The sequence below is a fragment of the Mya arenaria genome, chromosome 11 (assembly GCF_026914265.1).
Source record: "Mya arenaria isolate MELC-2E11 chromosome 11, ASM2691426v1".
Lineage (NCBI taxonomy): Eukaryota > Metazoa > Mollusca > Bivalvia > Myida > Myidae > Mya > Mya arenaria.
Window position 1 is genome coordinate 60,430,109 of NC_069132.1, and position 17,698 is coordinate 60,447,806.

The following is a 17,698-nucleotide window of genomic DNA, read 5'->3' on the forward strand; positions in this document are numbered from 1 at the left end:
GTTTCTGTCCGAAGGATAAATGTTCGCTTGTCTTTTAATAACACCAACACCCCCACTACTTTTCTGGGTAATTCGATGTAAAATTAGTGATATTATCATAGCGTCATTTTTATTGTATTTTTAGTAAGTTCTTAGGTTTAAGAAAGATCACCTTTTGAACACATTTATGTAAAATACAATGTATGTCCAGTAAAGATTGTTTTTGTAAATATAAGGCTTTATGAAAGGTCCTAAGATTTGAATTTTGTCAAACCAAAACAAAAATACGAAAAATGTATATTTTATTATTATGGTGCCCAAAGGTAAAAACAGACGGCAAATTTCAAGCATAAATACAATCACTAATTAACTATAAATACATCCATAAAGGTCGTATTTAGCACAGACCTGGACGACGTCAATGCATTATGTTTTTATTTAAAGTATAACTCCTTGTGAACTTCAACGTGTAGTATGGTTCATCAAAATACAAATAGTTTGTCTTATTTACACTCGCACTCTTAAAACCAAATTAGACATAAAAAGAATTAAAATGTAGAACGTAAAGACGTTTTTTTTTTCCATGACAGGTATTGTTTATTATTTGTTGTCAAAATAACCGTCGTCTTGAGCATCGAGTGAGAACTGCAGGTGAGGATTTTCTTTTCCGATTCGGGAACTCCCTGAAATTCGACAATCGTTTTCGTTTTTAGTTTGGCCTATATTTGGGTTGCTTTAAAGATAGTGTAAATTATTGACACTTGTAAACTTAGGTTTCTTAAATCGTTTATCAGTATTTACCTAATTTAACAACATTGCGTCCTGTAGCACGTCTCACTGCTGGAGTTCTAGACATTCTGTTTCTATCGTCTCGAAATTGTCTGTCAAGTTCCATTTGATCATGTTTTCCCCTCATGATGTGCGGCATTGTTTCGCGAATTGTCCTCTCGGTGATGACTGGTCTAAGAAAAAACAGCAAAAATAGTTTTTATCAAAAATAAAATATCGCATTTAAATATAATATTATATGCTCCATAACAGTAACTTTTTAATAAAATGTATGTACGCTAACCTTGGGCGATGATTAAAGGCATGGTCAGTCTTCCCTTTGTCCAGAATCTCGTAGATCTTAGCGGCATACTTGTCCGTTTGTTGCCTAGGACAATTGTTTTCTTCACGAACAGATGCCCAGTGTATCGTTTTCCTCTTTAGATCATCCAGCAATTCGTTGCGAGCATCATTTGGACAGGATTTTCTTTGAGTTTCTAAACACATGAGCTGCGTTTCCAACACACTCTGAATCTATATAATATCATAGTTAAGCACATGTGTGTGTGTGTACGGAAAATGTCATAATGATAGCAACAATAACTTTTTTCAAGAACATGTTGATGTTGTTGTTGTTGCTGTTGTGGTTGTTGATGAGGCTGTTTTTGTTGTTAGAGGTGGCGGTGGTGGTTTTAAATTAGACTTGACATGGAATTCAGTTTCCATTTACACAAACTATTACAAGATTTCAGTTATATTTAAAAGTCCTTGACTTGTATACATACATCCTCGTTGGTTTTCCACGACTGGTCAGGAGTAGGAATATGGGACTTTGGAAGCCGGTGGCGACCTTGTTGTTCCCTACTTTCAAATTCTTCAAGCATTGAAATCGTATTTCCATAAACTGTGCTTAACATCTGTTTGCTTGCTGAAAAAAATGAAATACAAATTGGCGTTGAAATCCAAATGTGATGGAAGCATCGCACCGAATACACATTTAAGCAGTTTACTCGCCTTCTTTCGATCTCTGACGCTGCAGTTGCTCTTGCAACTGGCTTGATCCTTGTCCGCTTCGCATTGAGTACGAACTGGTCCTTGCAGGTTCTACTCTACCATCCCGTCCACGAGAGCTGGGATTCGCTTCATAAAAGGCCTCATCTTGGGACAAAGAATATCGTCCGTAAGTTTGGTTCAACGCATCAGACACTCCGTGAGACTGATTTGACCTGAATTAGATCGGAGTGTTTATAAGTATACACTGATAAAAACGGATATACTGCTGCTGCTGATCGTAAAAATTTAACCATTCATAGATCAAAAAGAAAACATTAAAAAGCCATACCTGCTCATCCTCAATATCTATCAGAATTTAAACCTTGCTTTTCTCCCCGAGAAGTATATTCACGGGCAGACGTTTTCCATGTATTGATAAGAATCAAAAATTACGTCGCATTTCTTATTTGTTTCCCGGTATCAGTAACTTCCGTTTTAACCTTCAAGTTTCCATGAAATGAAGTATTATTTTTAGGAAACAAGTCAGACATGTATTGCGGAGGTTAAACCTTTTGTCGAAAGATTAGTATGTGCTGTTTACAAAAATAGCATTTTATTGTCGGTGAAGGTCGGTCCTAACAGCTCACGTTATTTCTCTCCGGGAGGTAAATTCAATATTAGCTTTTATCTATGTATTGATAAGTAGCCAAAATTACATTGAATTGCTAAATTGGTTTCTTGGTATTGTTTACTTTTGATTTAATATATATGATTCCATGAAATGATAAAATATTTATAGGTAGCAGGTCAGACAGATATTACACATGCAAAAACCTTTTGTTCACAAGATATTTGCTTTAAAATATATAAATAATGTCGGTAAAATTCGATCTTAAAAAGAAAATAATGGCGTAATTTAGTACATCACGTATTCATGAAGCGTTGTAAGATTATTGAATGTCTTTAATGAAAATGAGTGTTGTACATGTTTGTGTAACTTACGAATAAACCAGTTTAGTCATTGACCGTTGGTATGCTTTTTGTGTAAAAAGTAAGTTTTTTTATCCAAAATGTGTTTATTCTTATTTCTAAATGTATCTCTTTCTTTTGTCAAAAGATAGTAGAAGTGTTCTTAAATATATTTTTCTTCGGTCTTGTTTTAAAACTTTTGCTACATTTAAAAACATTTCCTTGTTTGGCCTTCTGCATCCACATTGTATTATAGAAGGTCCTAAATGTCGAAATCATTTGATAATAAGTTTATTGTCTTGGCTTCATCAGAATGTGCAATACTGTACTTTTTCGACTTGAACTTCCTATATTGCTTTTCTCTTTTTCTTTATTTGTTGCCATATCGTATTTGACCATTATGTACAGCCACGTTCATGTTAACACTATTTAAACAGTAGTTAAAGTCTAAATTTGAATAATACCTTAGCACTTTTAATGACAAACACTCGTACGCCCCTAGGCAAAGAATGGCACCAAACATAGTTTAATGGAAATCTGATTTTATAATTTATTTTTTACAATGAATTCATTTTATTAACTTTCCTTTCTATATAAATATTTGCTCACATACCTCATTTCGCTTTTAAGATTTATTCAGCTTACGCATTTTAATTTCATTTCATTTTTGCAGAAATAAATATTATAGATAATGTTGAGCTCTTTTTCACAGTAATCAAATATATTTGTCACATTTACGAGCTTTGTCAGATGTTTACCTGTGTATGATCGAATCGTTAATACTGTTGCTTCGTCTGTGTACTCACCGAGAATGTATCTATCTTTTCAATTAGTATGTTTTGTTTCTTACTTAATTGTCAATGCATTGATGCTAGTTCAGAATATGCTTATAACTGAAGGCCATCAAAGGCCATCAATGTTTGACTATCGGCATGTACATGCCTCTAATTGTCACTGTTTATTACATATCTTTTTTGCTCCTATTGATCAATTTTTGGGTAAATATGAAGGAGTGCTCGTAACCCGCGTTGAACTCTACACTGAATATTGTATTTAATTACAGCTCTCAATCAGAGATCTGAGCACGTATTGATAACAATTTTGAAATGTAATCTGATGTTTTGTCTAATAAAGCTGTGTGTATCTCGTTAAAGATCTTGAACCTTGGGCGTTTGAATTAAAACGTTGTAAAATTGTTGAGCGGTGTAGCTTTTATTGTATCACAATTATTCACATATGATCCTGGTTCTTTTCAAATCCAAACTGATATTAAGTTAATGTCTCTTTTTCTTTTTAAGACTTCTGCACCGTAACCCAATATGCCACAATTATTGGATCTTATACCAGTAATGATAGGAAACCGAGTAATAACCAAAAAATGGTCGAAATGTATAATATATTTATTGTTCTGATTATCGACAAAAAATCAAAGGCTTTTTGTAGAGAGATCATTTGGAAGCACAAACTACCTCAAAGTATAAAGACATCAGCGACGGGCTTGCATGCAAACCCGGCAAGAAGAGAAAATAACTATGCTTGATATCACTGAATTCTCCATACCGATGGTAAGGCGGCAGACCTGCGTCTGCATCCTAAAACCTAAATAAATTTCGCAACAGTGGTTTAATGGTGCTCCACAGCACAGTTTGTTTAGGTGTTGCTATCGCCCGAGGTAAATGCCAGATGGTACAAAGCGACATTAATGTAGAAGGTTTTGTTGCCTTCTGGCGTTCCCTGCGATAACCCTGAACATTGAATATAATCCCAGTCATTGATAGTGCTTAAACATATGAAAACCGATACATACTTTCTGTATTAGTTTGAGCTTACAAAAGATCGGCCTTCCGGGATGTATTACATTTTTAAGAAAAGTGTGACTTAGTTTGCGATAACGAGTCCTTTAGGTATTCGTATTATGCATCTATAAAACAATAAACAAGCGTTTGGATAATAAAATGAAACGTATACCAAACATTGTGTAAACTTTCAATGAGAGGTTAATTTCGAAAAAAATGAAATAGCAATGATTGCTTGCTTATGTGGCACAAAATTTTGCAAAAATGAACATGTCACGTTTTCCTCTGTATGTCATTTTTTTACTGACGACGTCACATAAACAATTTCTTGCTTTTGTTGTTATTACGTCATTAAAAATTTATTTTATGAACCAAAGTGCATAACAACACAAACAGGTAGTAAGAATAAGTAATAATTAAAAAAAATGATGATGAAATTGAAAGCATTACCTAATACCTACTTTAGTTGCACATTTAAGCATACAATTGAGTAATACGTTTCACAAAATCGGTAGGAAGTAGATAGTTACATGATAAAACTAGGTAATTATACCAGACTGTAATTTTCCAGATTTTGAACAATTTACTATATGTTATATTAAAAATATGTCTGATTATACAATATATCCAGTAGTTCGAAGCCGTAACATTAATTTCAATTCAAATCCTAAATCTAAAGACAGGACAAAGCCTGGCACATTAATCTCCATTATTTAATTATGGGTTCTTATTCTTAAGGAAGGTTAGTACAAGTATTTATTTCGTACAAAAAAACTAAACTTTATTGGGGGATTAAATTTACATTAACTGAGTTAGATCATCGTTTACCAAAGACACTATTTCAACATCAAAATGATAACAAAAGTATGTGTAATAAATGTTCAAGGTTGTTTGATAGTCAGTTGTTTTAATTAGCAAATGCTTTTTGGTCCCATGTATTGAATAAGTGAAAAATCCTCGTCCAGGAATTTTTTCAACTTTGGTTCGGTCCTCTCGATACGTGATAATCCTTAAAATAAAAATAAACATAAATAGTTACGTATGATATTGTTAAAATTTGTTTTACAATGAATAACTCAGACGCAACAGGTTTACATTTTATCATTTTTCTAATTCATAGCATAATATGTAATAAAGTCTTGCATAATTTTACTCATCTATCTCCTTATGTTTATTGTAAAAAGGATCCTTAAATCGTTATGACAATTATTTCCTGAATGAATCCATGTTTTTATAACCGATACAAATCAGATAGCCCTTCTGTTGTTTTTAAAAGATAATAAAATAGTCTCTAATAAATAAAGAATGCAGCCACTGTATCGAAATCTACAAGGACGTCATAAAGCATCATAATATCGTAAAGAACATTCACAACAAACGTCCCATTTCCTCATGTTTCTACGCAAATGTCTATGAACATGTAAATAGTATAAGCCTACCCATCATGTAAGCATCATCGACTTCTGCCTGACGTGTTTTAGGTGTTTCAGCTTTCTTGTTTTTGTCCTTTTTGAAAGAATCGTCAAGCTCACGCGCATCGTGTTTGCCTCTGAGAATTCCAGGCAAAGTCTCTCGCATTGTTTTCTCTGTTACTGGTGACCTACAATAATAAGAGGAAGAACATTTAACAATAGCGTTAAGATAAAAGAAAATACGTTTTAGCAAAGTTCATACTTGTATCATACGCGTAAGTAAATTTATGAAGTTATTTACCTAGGCCTGTCTAAGATATCATGCTGTGTCGCCCCTTTGACCAGAATTTCATACAGCCTGCAAGCAAACTCGTCTGTTTCTCCGATGTCCAGTTTTGAGTCCTCTCTGACTCCAAACCAGGCAATAGTTTTAAGTCTCAGTTCATCATTTACAGACAGTCTCACTTCTTCGGGACAAAATTTACTCTGGGTTTGAAAGAGTAATAATTGCGTCTCAACGTTCGCTTTCACCTGTCAGAGAAAAGAGTTAATATAATGTAAGATAGAATTATGATGAAACGTTGATAAATGAACAACGTTTGCTTTTAATTTACAACTTACATCTTCGTTTGTCTTCCATGACTGGTCTGGTATGTGGATGTCTGATTGTTTCATTTTCCCTTTGCCAATAGCCGAAGTGCGTTTTTCGTGCTCCTCCAAGATTGTGATGACGTTTCCAAACACTCCATACAACATCTGCTTGCTAGCTATTATAAGCAAAAGTATTATCTTTTACTTAAACAAAGAATATTGCAACGTATTTCTAAACTTGCAGATTGAATAAAGTGGGCAATATAGATATAATCAATATTAAGTTATATACGTACCTTCTTTTTGTCTAAGTAACATCTCTTGCGCCTGAGCATGCCTTGGAGAAGAAGGTCCAACGTTGTGACTTATATCTGCATCGTGGTCAACTGGATACTGACAAGTAGGGCGGTTTGAGCCTTGTTTTGGCCCTGTTTGGAATGTTGTCGACGGAGGTGCAGTTTCGTCAGTTTCCATCATCTCCTCGCCTCGCTCGTGCGGTGAGGTGGGTTGACCTTTCCTTTCAACTGGAGTTGTCTTGTCTTTATATCAAGCATACTTTTAGATAGAACAAGCTAGAGTGACAGTTTTTGAACTGTGTGTACAATCGCTGTTCTATAACTAGTATTAATAACAAGTATTAGATAGCAGAACAGTTTTACATAGTAGTGAATCATCTTCATTTAAGTATAACTTGAAATTATTTTCTACAGCGTGTTTACGTTTATAATTTAGGCGTTTCACTTGATATAATGGTTAATAAAAGAATAACAGCAAGATATGTTTTATAATAAATAAACAATGATAACGTTGAGTATGGCTTATAAAGCGTTTTTAAATTGCACATGTATTTTGATATCATGTCTGAACATAAAATATATTCGATGAACAAATATTTTTAAAAGTTTTTTTCCTCAAAATTCAGTGGCAAGACTGAAAAAGACATCTTTGAAAATACCTCTTTGTTTGGTCGTATCCATATCCTGGTTTTCATTTCTCCCAAGAGTCTCAGATTGATTGTTTGCATCTTGTTGAACGTTGTTTCGATTGCTATAAGGCCCTTTCTTAGTTGATGCTTTCCTGCCGCCCGCTCTTGTATAATTTGACATTTCTGTTTTCTATCTGTAAAAATATATTTCTTTTTTCTGAATAATTATCACAATGTTAAATGCATTCAATCAATATAAGTCAAATAAGCCCTTCTTTTACTGTGGAGATTAAATTAAATCAACTAAATGAATATTGCGTACAGTTTATCCTCACAAAAATTCAGTAAACGTCAATTGTCTTCCGCCTAATGGTATAATAGGCTTGAAATGCACGCAAGCGTCATTCCTTGAAAGGTTTATCAACAGATTTCATCAGAAACAAGTATTCTATATATAATCATTTGTAAAAACCCAAAGTAGCACAATCGAAACTAATGAGAAGGTCAAGGTTAAAACTCTGCGAAATAAGTCCTATATGAAATGACTGGGTTATTTTTAATGTTCGAAGAATAAGAGGTCGATGAGACCAGTTAACTGAAACTCGAAGAAATTAATTTGCTTTACATTTATTTCGTTTTCTTGTACTTCCTTGTCTATTTAAAACTACGCTGCTTTTGAATTCTTTCAATGAAAATGGCAGATTTAACAATGGATTAGGGATTGCTATATACTGTCATATAAAGTAAATGAATTAAACTTACTTGAAGGTATTGCACTAAGAAGCAACTGCATCAATGGAGACAGAACGCCTTTAGCTGTGTATATTAATTTAGCAAAACAATATATTATTATTTATTGACATTATCTTTACATATTTATTCAGAGTATGATCTTGAAATATTATATTGTAACTCGAAGGAGTTGGAGTAAAAAGGACAGCATAGTAAATAGACTATGAGGGGAAAGGGGTTTCCCTCCCCCGGGGGGAATTTTTAGACCATGATTATATGATATGAAGTGTATCATCTTAAAAATATTTTAAGACATGTTTACACCTTGGCCGTTGGGGCGTTGGGATACTACAGCATTTTAAAGTGTGTAACCAAATGATTTTACGAACATCGCGTTTACTTGTAAAATACTATCGTTTTATAAATGAAAAAAGTGTAGAGACTGTTTTAATCCAATAATATATGACGTAATTGAACACAACAATAGTTTTTTAGCTAAAACAAAGATGTTTCATGGCTCACTATACTGTAATTAACGTTACTTCAAAACTTGCAATATGTCATGACGAAAAACAAGCATCAAAATAATCTGCATCAATTTGATGAAAAGTCTTTAATTAGACATTAAACTTCAGACAGTATTGATTAACAAGACATAATTTCGAGTTAAACTTTCACATTTATATAACGTTACATCATCAGAAAAGTGTGTTGGCTGTTTATAAATATTAATCAAATAATGCCAACAATGAGCTCTTATCGTCATTTTGCAATCCTATCTATACAGTGATCCTTGTTTATGACACAAAAGTAAATTACAAATATTTTTCCGAAAACGTATCACATTGTCTGATGAATGTGCATGTATAATACGTAACTTTGAACGTTTTATTGCCTGACTCTTGTTAGGATGAAAACAATGCCTTCTTGTGAAATATTTTAACATTGGCACCTTCAAGACTTGTTAAGGTTTTAAATATTTCTTTATTTATAGAACAACAGGGTCTCAAACCTTTCTTCAAAGTTGTCAATTTTCTACTGGTCGGAAAGTAAACATGACATCTAGGTTATTTGAATGTCATTGTTGCCCATAAAAGCCATCCAGTCCGGAGTTTTTGTTTCGGAACCAGATATCAAGAATGTTGGCGCAGTTTTTTTATTCATCATTATACATGGAAGAAAAATTATAGATAAAACTTAAAAGAAACTACTTAGGGTAAAATAGTTTAAAAGTCCGTTACTCATTTATGCCTCATCCTCAGGGCGTTAACATATCTCATTTTGTGGCGTTTTGCTTAGGTTATCCAGGAGGGGTGGGGGGGGGGGGCAGGGTCAATTGACAGCTTTAGGTCTAAAAAAATATATTCAGATTCTACCACACTAGCATTACATAGTTTCCATTTACGATTTATACGTGTTATAGTATTATATCTTCCAATCTCGATTCCCAGATAGGGTGAATATAATGATAGTCTGAGTAATGCAGTTAGGTATTCATCATTTGTATTAATTTCAAGAAATTTCTCGAATTTAAAATCTTTCAAAAATTGTTTAAAATGTTTTAACTTGGGTTGCGAATTAACAGTATCAGACCAATGTTGTACAAACTGAACATATAGACGTTGCCTTACAGAAACAAGGCAAGATTTATCAATATAATTACTTTACCAAACAAAGCTAGTAATAGTCTAAACAAAATGATTAAATGATTTACGTTTTTAGAAGATACATAATTTTATTTTGGTTTTACACCATTTGCATGAATATCTCGGCACATCATCCATCTGGGTTTGAAGGCTAATACGATCAGAAGAGAACAGTGCGATGACGTCCGCAAATAGTAACATATACAACGACAGGTTGTAAATATCACTATTCGTCATATCAAATTCTACATTGCCTTTAATATCATTTATAAACAAAATAAATAAAAGAGGAGCAAGGGTTCCCCTTATAGTCAATAAATGCACAGCATAATTTTCGTTTCTGGGAAAACATCTTTTGAATAACAGTTTACAAAATGAATATACAATCCACCGAACTGCAGTATCGCGAAAGACCATTAAGCATTATTTAATTTATTATTAGTTTCACACTACTTATGTATCCTATATCTAAAAAATAACTAGAATATTTTGGAAGTTACATTAAACAGCGTGATGCCTCTATAATTAGAATGATTTGTTTTATCGCTATCTTTATGGATAGGCACACTAACATCCCTAGTCCAGGCTTCTCGATATAATCAATTATCAAATATATGGTTGAAAATATTCACTAAATATGACCTGGTTGTACAAACGCTTCTTAAAAACTTGGAAGCCCTTTTGCATGTATATTTGAGTATCAATTAAAATGCTTTAACAAAGACTTAATATTATCAAGTTTGAGAATGAGATTGTTTTCCCTCGCCATTCTACGAGTACGGTACAATTTAGAATATTATAACCCCGTTGTCTATTGCGTAATATGTCCCCGTGATTTACCGCGATGACGCATTCTCTTACGCGGTGACAAGGCTTTTTTGCAAAAAAAAAAACAACAACGCGTGATTGGAAGAGTTAATGTGTTTTGTGCGTTCAGCGAAAGGATGACCTTAAATACAAGGATATCGATATTTCTTGTTTAAAGAAACATACCTCTATGAACCTTTGATTAGGTGCACGTTTAAGATGAATACTTGTTCGGCTTTGGTCTATATTATCAATAGAACACTGCTATGTATTCTTCTCATTTGCCAGATTTATGTAAGTAACTTGATAGAGAATATATTTAAAGCATCCTGTCGTAATATGGCCTTTTGTTATGTGCCATACATTTTTAACAATCTATTTCTTACATTTGTAAATGATTATTTATGCATCTCATGGAAAGATAACAGTTCATTATGTTAGGAACCAAACGAAAAAGTTGTGTAAAAAAGGACAACTCAGCTATGTACATCAACGTAAGAGGCGTAGTGGAATGGAACGGAACGCCTGTGCATACCGGTAAATATTTGTTTAGTCGACGAACGTGCTGGACTAGATAAGATCGGCTACAGGGATTGTCTCTGTAATTTCCATTGTATAATTCGCATGTATGTTAACGTTAGAGGATTCGTAAGTAGTTATAGGAGTTTATGGTCTAAAGATATCGTGTTAAAAAATCAGTTTAGATATGTACTGTTTCATTGATACTGAATAAAACGCCTCACATTTTGCATGTTTTACAGGATACGTTACAAATTTTGGGCTGGAACTGCGGCGACTATTGACACAATGGAGAATACATAAAAGGGGACTTCGAAGGTTTTACGTTTGACTTGTTCAAATGATGGGAAAGAAGGGTGCTGATCTTTGCAAAGAGATTTAAAGACTATTGAAATAGATAAAATGACCATTTTTTATATAGAAATTGGTATATGTATAATGTTAGTAATAATGAGGACGTTGATAGCTATGACAAGGGCTGGTTCATTGTGAATTACAAATGGCATGGAATGTATAGAGTATAATATATAATGAATGTTTTTTCATATTTGTTTGATTTAAAAGTATTAATAACGTTATCATGTTTAAAAGTAAGTATGGTGTTTGTTTATTACAGGGTCACCCCGTGCATTCAAGAGTCAGTCAAGTGTACATTTGAGAAACGTTCGTCGTTAAACATCCTTATTCCCGATTTCTATCCTGTATGTTGGGCGCCTAGCAAAAAGGCAATTGGTACCCATTTTTAAAATAGCTGCTTGGTCAGCATCATACCAATGTTTTGCTATAACTGCATAGAGTACATATTAAAATACATTCGTTTTATAGTAAAATGAGAAGTATATTTGTTGTGATGTTTTAACCAAATTGCATTAAAAAAACGCTCTGTGATTCACATGCATGCCAATAAAATGTAAATGAAATCCTTGTTCATGTGTTTCTTGTCTCGCAGAACAATAGACAAATGCATGTTTGCCAAAAAATATTGAAAACGCACACTAAAAACGATATTTTTATTCAGAAACGCATGTTTGCTGCATACCAAATGTGTGAACAAGATTCCTGTTTCTATGTCGGTTCAATTCAAATTGTACACACAAACACAGTAACAATAATATACCAAATAGACTTTAATAACGTGACATACAATTCCACTTCAATTACGAAATCACGAAACAATACCATGACACGAGTGTTTGGATGTCTGAGTACTTTTATTTATTTGTTGTATTGTTTTCCAAGTTCCTGTAACAATGAAATCGCCCACTCACTCCCCCCTTTTCCTGCGTATTGTATTGCCATTGACAACGAGAAGCAAAACCCTTCAAAATCAGCCGTGAAATACTCTCCCTGGTGACAGTCCTTCTTGCATTTCCATCCCCACTCTATAATCTTTCCTGAAATGGCATATCAATTATTAGAATGTACACAAACAATGTAAATATATATCATGGTAGTTTTTACAAACAGATATCAGTATAAAAAGAGACAAACGAAATTTAATTAAATTAAACACCTGTATGTGTTCCAGGGCGACATTCCATTATTCCCTTCTCATTTATGTACATGCTTGTGCCATCTTCTTTGCAAAGCCATGTTCCTCTGAAAAAGCATCAGTTAGTTTAACAGTATCTACTCATCATAATGTTTAAAAAAGATAACTAAGTAGGTATTTTGTTTGAACATTAAAACGTTTATAAAAAAAACCCTGATTATACACGTCAGACAAGTCTGTTTTTCCTTATTAACACAAAGGACAATCCAAAGAATTTCATTTGAGTACCTAGTAGCACGTACGTTAATGACGGATACATACAAGTGACAATATTATGCGGCATACGTTCAAATGTTTATAACCATAAACACTTTCTTGATGAAACCATAATCATTTTCGTATTAAATCTTTCCTTGAATTAAATTCATTTTCAGTTTATCAATTAATTATAGTGTTATCAAGCATACAATAAGTAATTCATCAAGAACATTATAGTTCATATAAATTTTCATACACAAATTCAAAATTTAAAAATAAATCTTATTCCCGATCCAAGCAATTTAACCCGTACGACTATAGTAATTTCGAATAGCATTGAACTCCTTCCAGTCAAACGATCCGAGCTGAATGACTGTTAAGCATCTATATATACACTTATCCAGTAAAGCCATAAAAGCGATATCACTTTACTAGATGATTAGATTTATTTGTACACCAACAAGCAATATGTAAAAGTTAGATACTAATAATGCTAGGTGTTTGCACATATTTGTGGGCCAATGACAATCGAGGATCTACCCGCTTTACTGTTGCTTCATATCATATAGAGCAGATTTAAAGGTGAATACAAACACTTATTTTTGTAGAAAGTATTTTGTCGATCTACATCAGTTAGTACAGTTGTCTATTTTACATATATATATCTGCTCCCTCTGCACATGTGCGAAGTAACTGTTATTGACAGCTAAGGGTGTTTTTGTCTGGAGGCATTTGTCCCGAATTTAAATTAAATGTGTATTAAGCTATCGAATCGTATTGACAACACTTCAGTCTACATTTAAATATTTTTGTGACCATATTGAAATAAAATATAAAGCATTTACGTATGGTCTTTTACTAATTTTATTATTTTCTTTCTTATATCGTATATCTTATCTTTTATCTTTCTTATATTCTTATCTTCTTTGTTTTCTTTTTTTTCTTACCAAGCAAGCACAATTTAGTACCGAATGTGCAAACTTTTCTAAATAGTCATTCGCATGCGAAAATAGATCAGAATAGCGTTATAGAAAATAGCATTACATCATTATAAATGACAAAAATAACGATGTCATCCCAGGATCCGTACTATGCAAACGTACCGAGGTAATTATAATAATCTAAATATATACAATTGGTTGATTTTAACGAAAGCCTGGATTCATCTTTCGGTTCTTTTCCCCTTTTGTATAAACTTCAATTTATTTTATTTGCTATTATGAAATATTCACAAAGCCGCAACAATATGACATCGCAAGACACTAATGTACTGATATAGTTAAGCTACAATATTTATGCGAAAAGCTACAGAAACAAGCTTAGTAGCAAAACGTTTACACATAAACCCGACTAAGACTATATTTTTACGCAAAAGCATCAAAGACGCCGCGAATGTTTTAGAAATGTTGGTACAACATTGAAACCTCTTCTAATTTGATGTCGCGTTTTCACTTTCGTGCAAAATACCAAGTGACTACAAAGAGGCATTCGGAGCTCCTCGGCCATTTTTTCAAAAACAACCTCGGATGTATATGGACGGTTTACATACTTAAAAAGTGGTACGTTTAAGTCCACTGCAAATAGATCGCGTAGTAATCTTATTTAGTAGTTAAAATTTATGACTTAACTCTTGGAAATCGTAATTATGTTTGCAATAATACACTTCACTGGCAATCAATTTAAACTGAGAGCAATGAATACAACTCTTAAACACTACATTTAATTAATGCTTTTATTCAAAAAAATACGGACTACTTCAACAGATGTACCGGCATACATCCGAGGTTGTTTTTGAAAAAATGGCCGAGGAGTTCCGAATGTACAAAGAGGGCGGAGCTAGTGGGACACTCAAACACTAAGAGTGCATTTGCGCCCTCGTTTATCTCGCTCCATTTTCTGAAGATCGCCAAAATAAACTCTAACATATACCAAGTTGTCAAAAAACATTTGCTCTCTGTATGACCTCGACAATGAATTGCTCAAGTCATTAATATTGCCAACTATTGTTCAATATTATTTCCATTATCTCAGTGTCAGGTTCATTGATCGTGGATTGGCAGCTTTCGTTACACGCTACCTTCTAAACATTACATAAAATCACGAAAAATAATTGTATTCTCAATTATTCATACACCCCAACGACCCTTTTATCAAAAATGTATCTAATTTACAGATTTACCTCGAGTCACAATCCGCTGACGGGCATTTAAAATCCTTAAGTTCAATCCAAACCATAGTGCTATTACTCGTTGTATAACGCGGTAGTCAGTTTATCTTTCTAAGAGTGTTATGAATTAATAATACGAACGCTTCTATGAAACGGTCAAAATATAAAACGAAAGTTGGAAACCCAATTATGAATATAACGCTGAACCGAAAAATGAACGCCCCGGTTGTATTTTTAAAAAACAAAACAAGATAAATAAGCCCTGTGATTATTGTTTTATATGTTTCATTTAAACATATGCCAACATAAATGCATTGCAAAAACAAATCACAGTTGCTTTGTCTCAGTAGAGATTGAAATCAAGCGTATTAAAAATCCCAGTTCGCACATTTAATATCGAGTTTGCCTTCATTACTATTGACACATGAAACACAGCGACAGCGCATCCAAATAATAAGTGTCTCAATACTGGCTTGTGGGATGTTCCTCCCCTCCCCTGTAAGCGCTGCACGGAGTTCAGGTACTGTACGCGGGGATTGAAGACAGCTATGAACACGTCTACCTTACTCATTCCAAAGATATACAATTGGAGATAGGTCCGGGGGCATTGCTGGCCAATCAACTTGAACTCCATTAGCCTGTAGGAAATTCATCGTTAGGCGCGCGTTGTGAGGTCTAGCATGGTCTTATGGCAAAATACCATTACCTTGTTGTAGGACATCATTTACATATGAAACAGCAGTCACATTACGAATGAGTATAACGAGTGGTGTTTTATGAAATATGCTTATGCCGCCCCAAAAATGAACACTTCCACATCGATTTACTACATTTAGCATACCATGTGTTCCATCAGCCTGCACAATATTAAACTAAGACTCATCAGGAAACAACACCTGGCCCTATTGTTGTCTCGTAAATCGAATGTGGTGTCTTGCCAAACGTAAACGGTCTCGTATTTGCGCCCTAGTAAGTGTGGTTATTCTTGCATGGCCTTTGGGCCTTTAGTCCTACATATTTCAAACGGTTGATGACAGTGGCTGGATGTAAACTTCGCCTGAAATAATTGATACATACACGATATTTTAATAATTTGACAAAAATGAAATTAGCTTTTGTTCTTCTGTTTTTTAAAAAACTTTATGAATCTGTCTCGAAGATGGGTAAAGTGTCAAATTCGGTCCTCTTTGGCAGTGGTTATTAGAGATCTGCCTGCTCGTGGCCTCTCGTAAACAGCGCCGGTCATTCGTGCACGTAACGACAAACATTTAATTGCCGAAACATCCAAATTAAAATGTATCGCGATGTCTTGTTTTGGGGCTCCGGCCTGGAGCATACCAAGGGCTTGATAACGCTCGTCATTGCTTTGTCTTGGCATATCGTAAAGCATTAGCTTTAATCAAGTAGTGTGTTTTTTCGATAACGTGTATACCAATGACACAAGTAAACACATTTCCTATCTTAAACATTGAATTTCTCGATTTGCACGTGCACAATATTGAATTTTGATAAAATAAGCATAACATAGACTCATCACATGTTACGATAAGCCATAACCGCCATGAAAAGGTACAATATGTAGATTTTGGAAAAAAATACATTTGATATTGTAAACAAAAAAAACATTTTCTAGAAAAGGACGTTTCTATTCCGGTGCAGTGTATTTTATACTAGTGGCGAAACCTACGGAAGCTCGGACGGTTTTCATTTTTGCATAGTTGTCCATGTGCATTTGTTAACTATTCAACGCATAAACGAGGGACGTCCAAGAATATCGTAGACAATAGCAATTGCAAATCAAGGAAAGGCTGGAAAGTTATAGTCCTTTGTGATTATGTTCATACATTACAATTTTTTTTTTAAATTGCGAGCTAAGTTTAAAATAAATATCTCGAAACTGATTAAAATGAGTGACACCTCAACGTAAAAGCTGGCTTGCATGCCAACTTAAAATCATGACGTGCACTTGACAATCCCATTTGCAAATGCTATTTGGTGTGCCTGTCCTTGGTTTACGATTGAGGTACTGACACATTGTGCTTTCAACATAAGTTTTATATACCATCCATTAAAGTAATATTCAAAACATTCGACAGTGAACAATATTACCAATGGTTCAATACAATGACAACACTATATGTAAATCAGATACCGTAAGTGCTCATGTTTAAGAAACGGACCGAAGCACCGATACGTCTGGTACAAAATTTGATAGGAATTACAAAACACTGTTGTTAACCTACCGGCCATACGTAGCGTACTTGCGTACAAGGAGTTTCGTCAGCATCGTTTTAAAAGTATCCATTCATTTAAGTTAGAAATAAAATACGTTCTAAAACAGGTGCTATGTAACACTTTAAACACAATTCATGGCCATTGGGTAAAAATGGCCAGAGCTAAGGTCTTGTTCTACATTTCGCTAATTACATTGATGCTATTTTCATTCAATACATGTCAGGTTAAAGTTTCAGCACAAGCTGGGAGGTTTACTAGTAACTTCTATACCCTTCATTCAATTAACTTAATACTTCAGACACTTATTGACGAGCATCTTTCAATAAGGTTACTTACCAACAATTCATCATTCAAACAAATTATGGCCCCTCATTGGGCAACTTGAGGTTTTAACTCAGATATCATTTCC

The 17,698-nt window shown here is 33.8% G+C and overlaps 3 protein-coding genes across 5 annotated transcripts; all 3 read right to left on the minus strand.

The window, feature by feature from the left end:
- Positions 1-268: 268 nt before the first annotated feature.
- Positions 269-2,247, minus strand: LOC128208818 (uncharacterized). The gene is made up of 6 exons (XM_052912443.1): positions 2,090-2,247; positions 1,762-1,973; positions 1,533-1,675; positions 1,052-1,281; positions 781-941; positions 269-662 (listed from the first exon to the last, which is right to left on the minus strand). Exons 1-6 carry the CDS (start codon positions 2,095-2,097, stop codon positions 580-582), a joined length of 837 nt encoding a protein of 278 aa, XP_052768403.1. The 5' UTR covers positions 2,098-2,247; the 3' UTR covers positions 269-579.
- Positions 2,248-4,094: 1,847 nt separating this feature from the next.
- LOC128208819 (uncharacterized) lies at positions 4,095-7,898 on the minus strand. 3 transcript variants are annotated; one of them, XM_052912446.1, is made up of 7 exons: positions 7,756-7,898; positions 7,464-7,627; positions 6,805-7,032; positions 6,539-6,684; positions 6,219-6,448; positions 5,945-6,105; positions 4,095-5,514 (listed from the first exon to the last, which is right to left on the minus strand). In XM_052912446.1, exons 2-7 carry the CDS (start codon positions 7,612-7,614, stop codon positions 5,417-5,419), a joined length of 1,014 nt encoding a protein of 337 aa, XP_052768406.1. In that variant the 5' UTR covers positions 7,615-7,627; positions 7,756-7,898; the 3' UTR covers positions 4,095-5,416. The 3 variants fall into 3 exon arrangements, with proteins under 3 accessions (XP_052768406.1, XP_052768404.1, XP_052768405.1); XM_052912444.1 differs by having other exon boundaries at positions 6,805-7,047; XM_052912445.1 differs by lacking the exon at positions 7,756-7,898 and having other exon boundaries at positions 6,805-7,047; positions 7,464-7,749.
- Positions 7,899-12,133: 4,235 nt separating this feature from the next.
- On the minus strand, positions 12,134-15,228 carry LOC128208820 (uncharacterized). The gene is made up of 3 exons (XM_052912447.1): positions 15,067-15,228; positions 12,651-12,736; positions 12,134-12,531 (listed from the first exon to the last, which is right to left on the minus strand). Exons 1-3 carry the CDS (start codon positions 15,120-15,122, stop codon positions 12,353-12,355), a joined length of 321 nt encoding a protein of 106 aa, XP_052768407.1. The 5' UTR covers positions 15,123-15,228; the 3' UTR covers positions 12,134-12,352.
- Positions 15,229-17,698: the final 2,470 nt, after the last annotated feature.

What these genes read in the sequence shown, in the direction of transcription:
- LOC128208818 (XM_052912443.1), bottom strand. An exon ending in CGTGGAAAACCAACGAGGAT is followed by an intron (nt 1,282 to 1,532) that starts GTATGTATACAA and finishes GATATTATATAG; the next exon opens with ATTCAGAGTGTGTTGGAAAC. An exon ending in GCCTTTAATCATCGCCCAAG is followed by an intron (nt 942 to 1,051) that starts GTTAGCGTACAT and finishes GTTTTTTCTTAG; the next exon opens with ACCAGTCATCACCGAGAGGA.
- LOC128208819 (XM_052912444.1), bottom strand. Translation starts at nt 7,614, where the DNA reads ATGTCAAATTATACAAGAGCGGGCGGCAGGAAAGCATCAACTAAGAAA. An exon ending in GTTACTTAGACAAAAAGAAG is followed by an intron (nt 6,685 to 6,804) that starts GTACGTATATAA and finishes TGCTTATAATAG; the next exon opens with CTAGCAAGCAGATGTTGTAT. An exon ending in CATGGAAGACAAACGAAGAT is followed by an intron (nt 6,449 to 6,538) that starts GTAAGTTGTAAA and finishes TTTCTCTGACAG; the next exon opens with GTGAAAGCGAACGTTGAGAC.
- LOC128208820 (XM_052912447.1), bottom strand. Translation starts at nt 15,122, where the DNA reads ATGGTTTGGATTGAACTTAAGGATTTTAAATGCCCGTCAGCGGATTGT. An exon ending in TCAGCGGATTGTGACTCGAG is followed by an intron (nt 12,737 to 15,066) that starts GTAAATCTGTAA and finishes ATGCTTTTTCAG; the next exon opens with AGGAACATGGCTTTGCAAAG. An exon ending in TCGCCCTGGAACACATACAG is followed by an intron (nt 12,532 to 12,650) that starts GTGTTTAATTTA and finishes ATGCCATTTCAG; the next exon opens with GAAAGATTATAGAGTGGGGA.